The sequence below is a fragment of the Moschus berezovskii genome, chromosome 27 (assembly GCF_049115385.1).
Source record: "Moschus berezovskii isolate FMDL1 chromosome 27, NW_MosBer_1.0, whole genome shotgun sequence".
Taxonomy (NCBI): Eukaryota; Metazoa; Chordata; class Mammalia; order Artiodactyla; family Moschidae; genus Moschus; species Moschus berezovskii.
The window spans coordinates 23,526,135-23,540,827 of record NC_142486.1 but is presented as its reverse complement, the minus strand read 5'-3'; the positions used below and the strand labels follow the sequence as shown (position 1 = coordinate 23,540,827).

Genomic DNA, 14,693 nt, shown 5'->3' with positions numbered 1-14,693 from the left:
TGAAGACTGACCTCTTAGGGGCTCCAAATCTTTGTTGACTAAGACAAAGGAGGCTACAATTCAACGGTGGCTATAGGTTATCCCTCTTCCTGCAGCATGCCTGGCCAGATCCTGGCAGTCAAGAAACTATTTTCATCACTTGATCCTGATGGGGCATCCTATTAGCCCATTAGCGCACTTTGCTCAGGGTTAGAATTGTTCTCAGATCAATCCAGCCAAAGTTAAGTATAGACAAAGGAACTTATATTAATACATAAAACGATACCAACAAAAACACAAAATGGATGAGTTTACAGAGAACTCAGAATCAAACTTAACTACAACTAGTCTTAGTTGTAGATTAGACCAATGTTTCCCAAGCTTATCTGATCATAAAGAATCACATAGGTACATGTTAAAAATACCAATTCTCAGGCTTCTTCTCCTCTAGAGAGTCTGATTCAATAAATTTAGGGTAGGATCCTGAAATCCTAAGCTGTTTTAAACAAGCACCTCAGGTAATTCTAACTCTGCTATGAGAACTTGTCTAAAGGTAGGATTGCCTGATGGCTTTTATTCTGGCTCTGCTATTCATTACTGAGTATCTCTGGGTAAGTTGTTTCCTGATATATAAAACAGGGACCAAGGTGAACAACTTGTTCCAGTTTGACTGGAACTTATTTAGCTTTCAGTTCAATTCAGTCACTCTCGTGTCTGACTCTTTGCGACCCTATGGACTGCACCCTGTCCATCACCAACTCCCGGGGCTTGCTCAACTCATGTCTTTGAAGTGGGTGACACCATCCACGTCTCCTCCTGCCTTCAATACTTTCCAGCATCAGGGTCTTTTCAAATGAGTCAGTTCTTCGAATCAGGTGCCCAAAGTACTGGGGTTTCAGCCTTAGCATCAGTCCTTCCAATGAATATTCAGGACTGTTTTCCTTCAGGACTGACTGGTTTGATCTCTTTGCAGTCTAAGGGACTCTCAAGAGTCTTCTCCAACACCACGGTTCAAAAGCATCAATTCTTTGATGCTCAGCTTTCTTTATGGTCCAACTCTCACATCCATACATGACTACCGGGAAACCACAGCTTTGATTAGACAGATCTTTGTTGGCAAAGTAATATCTCTGCTTTTTAATATGCTGTCTAGGTTGGTCATAGCTTTTCTTCCAAGGAGCAAGCATCTTTTGATTTCATGGCTGCAGTCACCATTTGCAGTGATTTTGGAGCCTAAGAAAATAAAGTCTGTCACTGTTTCCATTGTTTCCCCATCGATTTGCCATCAAATGATGGGACTGGATGCCATGATATTCATTTTTTTAATGTTGAGTTTTAAGCCAGCTTTTTCACTCTCCTCTTTCACTTTCATCAAGAGGCTGTTTAGTTCTTCTTCATTTTCTGCCATAAGGGTGGTATCCTCTGTGTATCTGAGCTTACTGATATTTCTCCCAACAATCTTGATCCCAGTTTGTGCTTCATCCAGCCCAGCATTTCACATGATGTACTCTGCATATAAGTTAAATAAGCAGGGTGACAATATTTAGCCTTGATGTACTCCTTTCCCAATTGGGAACCAGTCTGTTTTCCCATGTCCAGTTCTAACTGTTGCTTCTTGACCTACATACAGATTTCTCAGGAGGCAGGTAAAATGGTCTGGTATTCCTATCTTGTGAAGAATTTCCCATAGTTTGTTGTGATCTACACAGTCAAAGGTTTTGGTGTAATCAATAAAGCAGAAGTGGATATTTTTCTGGAAATCTCTTGCTTTTTCTATGATCCAACGGATATTGGCAATTTGATCTATGGTTCCTCTGGCTTTTCTAAATCCAGCTTGAACATCTGGAAGTTCAACAGTTCACTTACTGTTGAAGCCTGACTTGGAGAATTTTGAGCATTACTTTGCTAGCATGTGAGATGAGCGCAATTTTGTGGTAGTTTGAACATTCTTTGGCATTGCCCTTCTTTGGGATTGGAATGAAAACTGGCCTTTTCCAGTCCTGTGGCCACTGCTGAGTTTTCCAAATTTGCTGGCATAATGAGTGCAGTACTTTCACAGCTTCATCTTTTAGGATTTGAAATAGCTCAACTGGAATTCCATCACCTCCACTAGCTTTGTTTGTAGTGATGCTTCTTAAGGTCCAGTTGACTTCACATTCCAGGATGTCTGGCTCTTGGTGAGTGATCACTCCATTGTGGTTTTCTGGGTCATGAAGATCTTTTTTGTACAGTTCTTCTGTGTGTTCTTGCCACCTCTTAATATATTCTGCTTCTGTTAGGTCCATACCATTTCTGTCCTTTATTGTGCCCATCTTTGCATGAAATCTTCCCTTGGTATCTCTAATGTTCTTGAAGAGATCTCTAGTCTTTCCCATTCTATTGTTTTCCTCTATTTCTTTGCATTGATCACTGAGGAAGGCTTTCTTATCTCTCTTTGCTATTCTTCGGAACTCTGCGTTCAAATGGGTATATCTTTCCTTTTTCTCCTCTATTTTATGGCCTCAGACAGCCAATTTGCCTTTTTGCATTTCTTTTTCTTGGGGATGGTCTTGATCACTACCTCCTGTACAATGTCATGAACTTCTGTCCATAGTTCTTCAGGCACTCTGTCTATCAGTCTGTCTTTCAGATCTAATCCCTTGAATCTATTTGCCAATTCCACTGTATAATCATAAGGGATTTGATTTAGGTCATATGTGAATGGTCTAGTGGTTTTCCCTACTTTCTTCAATTTAAGTCTGAATTTTGCAGTAAGGAGTTCATGATCTGAGCCACAGTCAGCTCCAGGTCTTGTTTTTGCTGACGGTATGTATAGAGCTTCTCCATCTTTGGCTGCAAAGAACATAATCAATCTGATTTCAGTATTGACCATCTGGTGATATCCATTTGTAGAGTCTTCTCTTGTGTTGTTGAAAGAGGGTGTTTGCTATGATCAGTGCTTTCCTGATAGCTCGGTTGGTAAAGAATCCACCTGCAATGCAGGAGATCCTGGTTCAATTCCTGGGTTGGGAAGATCCAGTATTCTTGGGCTTCCCTGGTGGCTCAGCTTGTAATGAATCTGCCTGCAACTATGGGAGACCTGGGTTTGATCCCCGGTTTGGGAAGGTCCCTTGGAGAAAGGAAAGGCTACCAACTCCAGTATCCTGGCTTGGAGAAATCCATGGACTATATATAGTCCATGGGCCGCAAAAGTCAGACACGATTGAGCAACTTTCACTATTTAGTTTTAAGCCTGAAAGTATTGACAATATGTTGTGAGGATACACCTTAGTGACTATAATAATAAAAGGACAGTTTTTATGGGTTTCTAGTGAGGATTAATGCAATAATATTTCTAAATAGCATAGAAAAGTGCTTGGCACATAATAAAGATCCATAAGATAGGTGTTATTAGAAATACAGACCAATGGAACAAGATATAAAGCCCAGAGATAAATGCACACACCTATGGGTACCTTATCCCCATACAATGGAGAAAAGACTGCCTCTTCAGTAAGTGGTGCTGGGGAAACTGGATAACTATGTGTAAAATAATGAAATTAGAACACTTCCTTAACACCATACACAAAAATAAACTCAAAATGGACTAAAGACCTACATGTAAGGCCAGAAACTATAAAAGTCATAGGGGAAAACATAGGCATAACACTCTTTGACATAAATTGCAGCATCTATTTGACCCATCTCTGAGAGTAATGGAAATAACAAAAATAAACAAATGGTACCTAATTAAACTTAAAAACTTGTGCACAGCAAAGGAAACTATAAACAAGATGGAAAGACAACCCTCAGAATGAGAGAAAATAATTGCAAATGAAACAACAAAGGATTAATCTCCAAAATATATAAGCAGCTCATGAATTTCAATATCAGAAAAACAAACCAATCAAAAGTGAGCAGAAAATCTAAACAGACCTTGCTCCAAAGACACATGGCCAACAAACACATGAAAAGATGCTCAAAACTGCTCATTATTTGAGAAATGGAAATCAAAAAAACAATGAGGTATCACCTCACAATGATCAGAATGGCTAGCATTGAAAAATCTACAAACAATAAATGCTGGAGAGGATGTAGAGAAAAGGGAATCCTCTTGCACTGTTGGTAGGAATATAAATTGATACAACCACTATGGAGAACAGCATGGAGATTCCTTTAAAAACTTGGAATAAAACCACCACATGACCCTGTAATCCCCCTACTGGGCATATACCCTGAGAAAATCATAATTGAAAAAGACACATGTACCCCAAAGTTCACAGCAGCACCATTTACAATAGCTAGAACATGGAAGCAATGTAGATGCCCATCAACAGATGAATGGATAAAGAAGTTGTGGTACATATATATAATGGAATATTACTCAGCCATAAAAAGGAATGAATCTGAGTCAGTGGTAGTCAGGTAGATGAAACTAGAGCCTGTTACACAGAGTGAAGTTAAGTCAGAAAGAGAAAAACGAATATTGTTTTATTGACACATATATACGGAATCTTGAAAAATGGTACTGATGAACCTATTTGCAGGGCAGGAATAGGGATGCAGAAGTAAAGAACAGACTTGTGGACACAATGGGGAAGGAAAGGGTAGGACAAATTGAGAGTAGCATTGACATATATACTCTACCAGGCATAAAACAGATAGTGGGAAGCTGCTATTAATACACAACACAGAAAGCCCAGCCTGGCACTCCATGATGACAGAGAGGGGTGGGAGGGAGGCTCTAGAGGGAGGGATAGTTATAGTTATGACTTATTTAGGCTGTTGTATGGCAGAAACCAATGAAACATTATAAAGCAATTATCCCCCAATTAAAAATAAAAATAATAATAAAAAGCAAAAGATAGGTGCTATTATTATTATTATTATTCACCCCTCCTTTGAATTTGTTTCCTTTGAAAAGCTTTTCTAAGAAGAGATGGTAGAGCAGCACTAGTTACATTCAGTAGAAAGACTTAATAGTCCATTGGCTAATATTAATAGGCTGCCTTAAGTTAGAGAAAGAAATATTGATGATTAAGCCTTATCTGCAATACAGGTAATCAAGTTGGCATTTCACACAGATGTTTTCTCTTGATGATAATCCCCAACATACATGGCTATCAGGGTCTCATAGGCATAGCTGTATTCACAGCCATCCCAACTGCAATGTACCACTAGTTCCCCACTCATTCAAGCCCAGTGATTTATTAGAGCAACTATCTTTGAATAAAAACTTGTGTGGACGAGAGGAACAGTGCACCAGCATCTCTACCTTCGTTTGTTTATCCAAATCTTTTTTATTGTGGTAAAAAACATGTAACTTAAAATTCATTAGTTTGACCATTTTTAAGTGCATCATTCAATGGTATTAAATAATACCATATTAAATAATGTGCAGCTGTCACCACTATCCATCTCCATAACTCTTTTCATCTTGGAAAACTAAAACTCTGTATATACTGAAAATAACTCAATTCCTCTTCCCACCTGACCCTCACAATCACCATTCTACTTTCTGCCTCTATGATTTTAACTACTTTAAGTACTATATATAAGTGGAATCATACAGTAGTCATTTTTTGTAATTGGCTTATTACATTTAACATAATGTCCTCAAAACATAAAGCTAGTGGAGGTGATGGAATTCCAGTTGAGCTATTTCAAGTCTTGAAAGATGATGCTGTGAAAGTGCTGCACTCAATATGCCAGCAGATTTGGAAAACTCAGCAGTGGCCACAGGACTGGAAGAGGTCAGTCTTCATTCCAATCCCAAAGAAAGGCAATGCCAAAGAATACTCAAACTACCGCACAATTGCACTCATCTCACACGCTAGTAAAGTCATGCTCAAAATTCTCCAAGCCAGGCTTCAGCAGTATGTGAACCGTGAACTCCCAGATGTTCAAGCAGGTTTTAGAAAAGGCAGAGGCACCAGAGATCAAATTGCCAACATCCGCTGGATCATGGAGAAAGCAAGAGAGTTTCAGAAAAACATCTATTTCTGCTTCATTGACTATGCCAAAGCCTTTGACTGTGTCGATCACAATAAACTGTGGAACATTCTGAAAGAGATGGGAATCCCAGATCACCTGACCTGCCTCTTGAGAAACCTGTATGCAGGTCAGGAAGCAACAGTTAGAACTGTACATGGAACAACAGACTGGTTCCAAATAGGAAAAGGTGTACGTCAAGGTTGTATATTGTCACCTTGCTTATTTAACTTATATACAGAGTACATCATGAGGAACGCTGGGCTGGAAGAAGCACAAGCTGGAATCAAGATTGCTGGGAGAAATATCAATAACCTCAGATATGCAGATGACACTGCCCTTATGGCAGAAAGTGAAGAGGAACTCAAAAGCCTCTTGATGAAAGTGAAAGAGGAGAGTGAAAAGGTTGGCTTGAAGCTCAACATTCAGAAAACAAAGATCATGGCATCTGGTCCCATCACTTCATGGGAAATAGATGGAAAAACAGTGGAAACAGTGTCAGACTTTATTTTTTTGGGCTCCAAAATCACTGCAGATGCTGATTGCAGCCAGGAAATTAAAAGACGCTTACTCCTTGGAAGGAAAGTTATGACCAACCTTGATAGTATATTAAAAAGCAGAGATATTACTTTGCCAACCAAGGTCCGTCTAGTCAAGGCTATGGTTTTTCCCGTGGTCAGGTATGGATGTGAGAGTTGGACTGTGAAGAAGGCTGATCGCCGAAGAATCGATGCTTTTGAACTGTGGTGTTGGAGAAGACTCTTGAGAGTCCCTTATACTGCAAGGAGATCCAACCAGTCCATTCTAAGGGAGATCGATCCTGGGTGTTCACTGGAAGGACTGATGCTAAAGCTGAAGCTGCAATACTTTGGCCACCTCATGCGACGAGTTGACTCACTGGAAAAGACTCTGATGCTGGGAAAGGTTGAGGGGCGGGAGGAGAAGGGTACGACAGAGAATGAGATGGCTGGATGGCATCACCAACTCTGTGGACATGAGTTTGAGTGAACTCCGGGAGTTGGTGATGGACAGGGAGGCCTGGCGTGCTGTGATTCATGGGGTCGCGGAGAGTCGGACACGACTGAACGACTGAACTGAACTCAATGTCCTCAAAGTTCATCCATGCTGTAGCATGTGTCAGGATTTCCTTCCTTTGAAGGCTGAATAATGTTCCATTGCATATATGTACCACATTATGCTTGTTCATTCGTTTATTGATGAGTGCTTGGGTTGCTTCCACACTTTACCGTTGTGAATAATGTTATGATAAACACGGTAAACAAACAACTCTTTGAAGCCATTTTTTATTCTTTTGAGTATATACCCAGAAGTAAAGTTGCTGGATTATTTAACTTTTAAAATTTTTTACTGGAGTATAGCTGATTTACAATGTTGTATTAACACACAACAAAGGTATACAACAGGTATACAACAGAGTGAACCATTTGTACACGTCTTAACTTTAATTGAGAAACTGCCATACTGTTTTCCACAGTGGCTGTACCATTTTGCATTCCCAATAGTGCACAAACATCTTTACCAACACTTGCTACTTTGGTTTTTTGATAGTAGCCATCCTAATAGGTGTGAGATTGTAGTTTTGATATGCATTTGTCTCATGTGGCCACTTTCATTTTTAACTCTTTCCTATGGGCTTTTGTTATTGTGTACCTCCTTACCTACCTAGGAGCATCTTTAGTGATATTCTAAAATCTGAGCATGTACTAGCTAGATGTCAGACTTTTGCAACTTTAAAGATCAACGCTCGTAATTTTCCTATTTAAACATTCTAGGACCCTTTGAACAGGGAGGTATGTGATTCTCCCCAGAGATAGAATATTTTATCTATGTTCCCATCTATTAAATAGTAGTCTGTGTAAAGTAATCAGAACTCTTAACATATCTCTTTTCTAACAATAATACCTTGATACAGGCGGCCAAATATTAGATAACTGGGTGGGAATTTACACTTTCTTATTTGCAAGAATTTAAAAATAAGTTCTTACATTTAGAATTCCTTTGCCTTTTCAGTTTCTTATTGGGGACATAAGCCCTTTTTGGTTCTGGAAAGGGCCAGATAAAGACATCCTTTGCTAACAAGCTACATCTCAGATTTGAAGGGTGTATATAAAAGCAGTGTAGAGTTTTCATATTTAGAAACAGCTAAAAGAGCGGAATAGGTAAGCAAGCAATCTGAGAAATGCTGAGTTGTATTTTTAGAAAATGAATTGGACTCCCTGGAAAGATTACACAGAGAAGTATAATGATGAAAAGCACAGACTCTACAGTGTGATTGCTGAGATTTGAATTTCACCTCAACCATGCACTGTGGCGTTAAACTCTCTGTGCCTCTGTTTCCTTATATGTGAAATGAGCATAATAATACTCCTAACCAGATAGGGTTGTTGTAAGGACTAAGGAAGATAGCACATGTGAAACAGAGCATTAACATTTATTATTTAGGATGTGGTCAGTGCTTAATAAATGCCAGCTACTATTAGGTACTTCAGAGAACATAAGAGAATAAGAGCGCAAGGCTTCAGCTTACCCACCACCGTCTCAGCCACAAAACAGTCCCCTTTCCCTCATAACTTACATTTGGCTTCTGAGGTAAGATTTTGTTTATTTCACAAAGTTGGAAAACCAGTAATGAAATACTTATGAAAGAAAAAGACAATAAGATATATGACAAATGATAAAAGCAGGTTGCAAAACACTATACTGTAAAGTGATCCTATTTTTTTCTGTCTATATCATCTCAAAGGATATTACTGCTGCTACTGCTGCTAAGTCACTTCAGTCGTGTCTGACTCTGTGTGACCCCATAGACAGAAGCCCACCAGGCTCCCCCGTCCCTGGGATTCTCCAGGCAAGAACACTGGAGTGGGTTGCCATTTCCTTCTCCAATGTGTGAAAGTGAAAAGTGAAAGTGAAGTTGCTCAGTCGTGTCCGACCCATAGTGACCCCACGGACTGAAGCCTACCAGGCTCCTCCATCCATGGGATTTTCTAGGCAAGAGTACTGGAGTGGCTTGCCATTGCCTTCTCCGCAAAGGATATTACTAGAACGTGATTATTGCTGGGTGATAGAATTAAAGAAAAATTTTATTCTGTCACATTTTGCTAACCTGTATTTTACAATATAATTTACAATAAGAATTTAAATAACTGATTTCTCTTAGGAACTTAAAGTTTTTAATTTTAATTTTGTTTAATTTTTTAAACAAATTTTTTCTGAAGTCTGCATTCTTAAATGGCAAAAAAGAAACAAAAAACGCAATGCAAAGATTTCAGATGTGGCATTAGATAAAAATTTCCTTAAATAAATTACTCTGTTTCATCCTAGATTTTAGATGAAAATGGCAATGTTCTACCACCTGGAAAAGAAGGAGATATTGGCATTCGAGTTCAACCTAACCGACCAGTTGGCCTTTTTACCCATTATATAGTAAGAGACTTATTACTAAATTGCATCTCATTTCCTATTTATTTCTCAGAAGTGCCTGGTAACTATCCCTATTTGCCACAAAATACAACTAGGATAGGTATATGGCCTTTTCTTGAGAAATTCGTTGTCCTGAACAGTAATCCCTCAGACAGGGAACTGAAGAAACGCCCAAATGCTTATTAAAGAAGGGCACGCTGGTCCCCCCAGGCTAGATCACTGCTCCAAGCCCATGAAAGTAAAAGGAAGGGGGCCCTAGAAAGAAGACTGCCTCTTAACATCATTAATACACTCCACTGTAAATCAGCACCCAATAATTTTTCTGAAATCTGAGGAGTGGTCTCCCTTCATGGAAAGAGTGAGAGAAACAAAGAATGGGGCAGTGAACTTAAGTAAATATCTTTTATTAGAGGCCTCCCAAGCTCTTCACTGTTTGCAAACATACTTTCATCTCTAATTACAGTATACAAATTAGAGAAAAGTGTATACCAATATAATCAAAGGCCCGGGTTCTGTCAGTAAATTTTACATAATGTAACAATACTTCCTTTTGCTTCCTGCCAAATTTACAGAATCAATTTTCTATTTTTGTGTAAGCCATACCAAATACATAACAAACACACAATAAAACCCTGTTCTTTGACTCATTAGGTATTGGTACTTTCTTTAACTCTGTGTATTGACTTCTCTTTTTTCCTATGAGTGCTGAGATATTAACCAGTTAGCAAAATACTTACTTAGCCCACTCCTCTGAGTTCCTGCAATATTTATTTTGTGACCAATCTAAAAAAAATTCCCAGCATACCTAATCTTTGTAGTTATAGTTTACCTTTCTGATATTGGGCTGGCTCAATGCTAGACTTCCATCTCTATTTCTCATGTTAGCTCCTCTTCATTCTACGAATTCTTAAAAACACCAAACTTTTTTCTCTCCATAAGTATTTAAAAATCCAACTGGATCAAAGAATAACATTCAAAGTAAAATTATTATTTGTTTTACAGGATAATCCTACAAAAACAGCTTCAACTCTACGAGGCAATTTCTATATCACTGGGGATAGGGGCTATATGGATGAGGATGGATATTTCTGGTTTGTTTCAAGAGCAGATGATATCATATTATCTTCCGGGTAATTTTCATCTGTGAATATGGCTGTGTTGACTGCTTGTTAGTAGTCTGGAGTGAACTTTTTGCTCACCTTTATAAATTCCCGCCTTATGTTTTATTTCCCAGTTACCGAATTGGTCCATTTGAGGTAGAATGTACCCTGAATGAACATCCTGCAGTTGCAGAGTCAGCTGTTGTCAGCAGTCCAGATCCCATCAGAGGAGAGGTACCTGATTCGTCTCTACCTTAGTTTGTTGGCAGTCTAACACATACTTTTAAACAGTAGTTCATTGAAACAGAATTACCTAAATGATTCATTCACTAATTATGTAATTTAGAGACTCATTTTTAAATATGCTAGTCAGATAGAAATACGCTAATTAGAATGAAGTGCTACAGAATGAGACTGAAAATATACACACTATAAAGAATCTGAATCCTTTCCATGGAGTAATGGGGCAAAGACGGTGTGAATGCCAACAACCCAGGTTCATACCAGAAGCAACCCCATGGGCTGTAGCCTACAAAGCTCCTCTGTCCATGGGATTTTCCAGGCAAGAATACTGGAGTGGGTTGATATTTCCTTCTCCAGGAGATATTCCCCACCCAGGGATTGAACCTGGGTGTCCTGCATTATAGACCGATGCTTTACCGTCTGAGCCACCAGGTAAGTCAGAAGCTAATTAGATAAGTTCAAGTTGTTACCCAGATCTGGAAACTAACATGGCCTCCAGTGCAGAGGATAGGCTGGCATCAGATATCAGGACTAGGAACAAGGTCAGAGATAGGAACTAAGTAACCAGAAGCAAACTGGGTTGGTCAATAAGTAGAGGCTTCAGGAAATAATAAATAAGACAGAAGTCCTGAAAGCTCACTTCTGTTGGGGCTGATCACATGGTAATCTGGGTTTAAAGATTCCATGCCGCTCTTCAGGTCCTTTTTGCCAGGCATGGTCAATAATATTCCACATTCCAGTAATGCAAGTAGGGAAAAGATTCAGTGATTATTGAAGTTTGTCCCTTTGTTCTGAATTCCATCAGTAGGTGGAATAGTCTCTCCCCTAACATCAGTCATCATTTCCTCCTCTGTAAAAGGATTCTGTGAGGGGAATTACACTTCATATTTTGCAATACATCTATAAGGGAAAAGAATCTGAAAAAACTATATCTTATCTATATCTGAATCACTTTGCTGTACACCTGAAACTAACAAAACAGTTAATCAACTACACTTCAACAAAATAATTACAAAAAGAGAGAAGGATACAAAGTTGTAATGTGCAGCAGGGTTCCATTTTTAAGTAAAAATGTCTTAGGAAAAATAGGAATAATTCACACCACTTTGCTGGTTTTCTCTGGAGAATAAAATTAAAAAAGACTTTTAATTTCTTTTAAAAAAAGTTTGTGAGGATTAAATAAGTTAACATAGGTATAGGGCTTATAACAATACCTGGAACATACATACTAAGTCATTAAAAATATTAAGTATTAGTTGTAGTAGTAGAAGATTTTTTAACCTAAAATCTGTAAGTGGGCTTCAAAGTTTCCCTGAATTCTGTGCAAAATAAATTACTACAATCAATACCTAATATTTTTAATGACTTAGTATGTATGTTCCAGGTATTGTTATAAGCCCTATCATATCAGTTCAGTTCAGTTCAGTCGCTCAGTCATGTCCGACTCTTTGCGACCCCATGAATCACAGCACACCAGGCCTCCCTGTCCATCACCAACTCCCGGAGTTCACTCAAACTCATGTCCATCGAGTTGGTGATGCCATCCAGCCATCTCATTCTCTGTCGTCCCCGTCTCCTCCCACCCCCAATCCCTCCCAGCATCAGAGTCTTTTCCAGTGAGTCAATTCTTCGCATGAGGTGGCCAAAGTATTGGAGTTTCAGCTTTAGCATCAGTCCTTCCAATGAACACCCAGGACTGATCTCCTTTAGAATGGACTGGCTGGACCTCCTTGCAGTGCAAGGGACTCTCAAGAGTCTTCTCCAGCACCACAGTTCAAAAGCATCAATTCTTCGGTGATCAGCTTTCTTCACAGTCCAACTCTCACATCCATACATGACCACTGGAAAAACCATAGCCTTGACTAGACGGACCTTTGTTGGCAAAGTAATGTCTCTGCTTTTTAATATGCTATCTAGGTTGGTACTTAATCCTCATAAACTCCTTTCACAGAGAGGAAATTGAGGCAGAGATGTGTCCTAACTTGCCTGAGATTATAGGCAAAGTATGACTCAAATCCAGATTGTGTACTTCAGAGTTCATGCTCTTAACCATGTTAGATTGTTCTTTATTAATTTATCATTTTCTGTAATGGTTTATAAAGAATTCTATAAAGATGAGTTAGATTTTATCCAAGGTGCATGAGTCATCAATATGCAAACCAGTAATTACAAACACTAGTTCTTAAAATAACTTGCCTCTGCACAATTTACCTATAGCAAAGATGAAATTTTTTAATTCATAAAAATGTTGATAAGCAATACAACAAGCATAAATACAAATAAATTTTATGAAATGTCAAACAATGAATAGAATAAAATTATATACATGCATAGACACATACACAACTGCCTTGCGTCAATAGAACTGTCTATGGAATAAAGAGCGGACAGTCTCAGTGAACTGTTTCTTTTAACAAGCTATTACAAACCCAGTGAGAAGACTGTTTATTAGGACCATAATAAGGGTGGTGACCTATAAGCTACACTAGATCAGGAAGGGTTGTTTTATAAAAGACTGTGCTTAGTGCACTACCAAGTTTCTAGAAGAAAATTTTTTGAAGGGGATAACAGATGAGGCAAGAAGTCAAGAGCAGACATGATCAGAAACAGGTCAGAAAGTAGTTTAAGATGTAGTGAGATGAGACAGGTCAAGTATAGATCAAAATCAAAGTAAGGGTTCCAAGAGCTCTGTTGTATTAAGATCCCCTGGAGTAGGAAATGGCAACCTGCTCCAGTATTTTTGTCTGGAAAAGTCCATGGACAGAGGAGCCAGGCAGGCTACAGTCCATGGGGTCACAGAGTTGGAGACGACTGAGCAACTGAGCACACACGCACACATTAGATATAAAATCTAGGTGTGGGAGTCAACTGGCTGGCTTAAGAGCATAAAGCTGAGATCAGACCCTAGTAAACATTTTGGCTCACCACATGAGGTATTTATTTAGATTCCCAAGTTAAGAGAAAGATACACTGAAACATAAAAATATACAACTCATCATTCAAATATTTATTTTAGGTAGTAAAGGCTTTTATTGTTCTGAATCCTGATTACAAGTCACATGATCAAGAACAACTGAAAAAGGAGATTCAGGAGCATGTAAAAAGAAATACAGCACCTTACAAATATCCCAGAAAGGTAGGTACTCTAATTAAGAACAATATTTGCTTAGTATTCTGGAAATTTTCAGCTGTTAATTTTCTCCATTTTAATGAACATTCTCTTGAAATGTGCTATACCAAACATTTCAAACTGAACTAATGACATGATTAAGAAACGGAATCTTTGAGATTAAAATGAAACTCTTAACCTAATTTGTAGGGTCATTTGGCTTATTGGACTTAAGGTAAATACTAAATATAAAAAAAAAATCCTCAACAATATCACTTCTCCCTTTTTTGGCTGTTACCAAAAAACCCCCCAATTAGTGTCCTGATTCTTTCACCTAGAGTTCATAATAGAACTGTTACATAATTGACTTTGTCTAAAGATGAAAACTTCTGGCCTAATTTTCTTCCCTTGGATATCTACAGGTAGAATTTATTCAAGAGCTGCCAAAGACTATCAGTGGGAAGATAAAAAGAAACGAACTGAGGAAGAAAGAATGGGAAACAATTTAAATCTATTCCATTAATTATGATGGTCTCTATAAAATAAGATTCTGTAAAATCAAAGATTATGAAAAGGTGGTAAAAAATGTGACAGTATGCTTATAAACTAATTGATTTAAAATATCCTGTGGTTATAACCTCATAGGCTGGATTCTGAAATAAAACATTCAATAAATTCCTCTGCATCAGCGTCAATGTTTTTATTATTTGGTAATATAAAAAGAATACCACCAGTTGTTGAGGAATTTTTAAACACATACTGCAGAGGCAATTTCTGAACTAAATCTCTGACCTATTGAATTTCATATCTTAGTTGAGTAATTCTACCGATACACTGACTATAAATCA

At 38.3% G+C, this 14,693-nt stretch overlaps 1 protein-coding gene across 1 annotated transcript in view; it reads left to right on the top strand.

The window, feature by feature from the left end:
- ACSM3 (acyl-CoA synthetase medium chain family member 3) overlaps nt 1-14,530 on the top strand; it is a 54,489-nt gene extending 39,959 nt beyond the window's left edge. Inside the window, exons 10-14 of the mRNA XM_088832936.1 lie at nt 9,295-9,396; nt 10,396-10,523; nt 10,628-10,727; nt 13,753-13,876; nt 14,272-14,530. Coding sequence (XP_088689062.1) covers nt 9,295-9,396; nt 10,396-10,523; nt 10,628-10,727; nt 13,753-13,876; nt 14,272-14,354 — 537 coding nt within the window. The 3' untranslated portion in view covers nt 14,355-14,530. The remainder of the gene's footprint in view (nt 1-9,294; nt 9,397-10,395; nt 10,524-10,627; nt 10,728-13,752; nt 13,877-14,271) is intronic.
- Nucleotides 14,531-14,693: the final 163 nt, after the last annotated feature.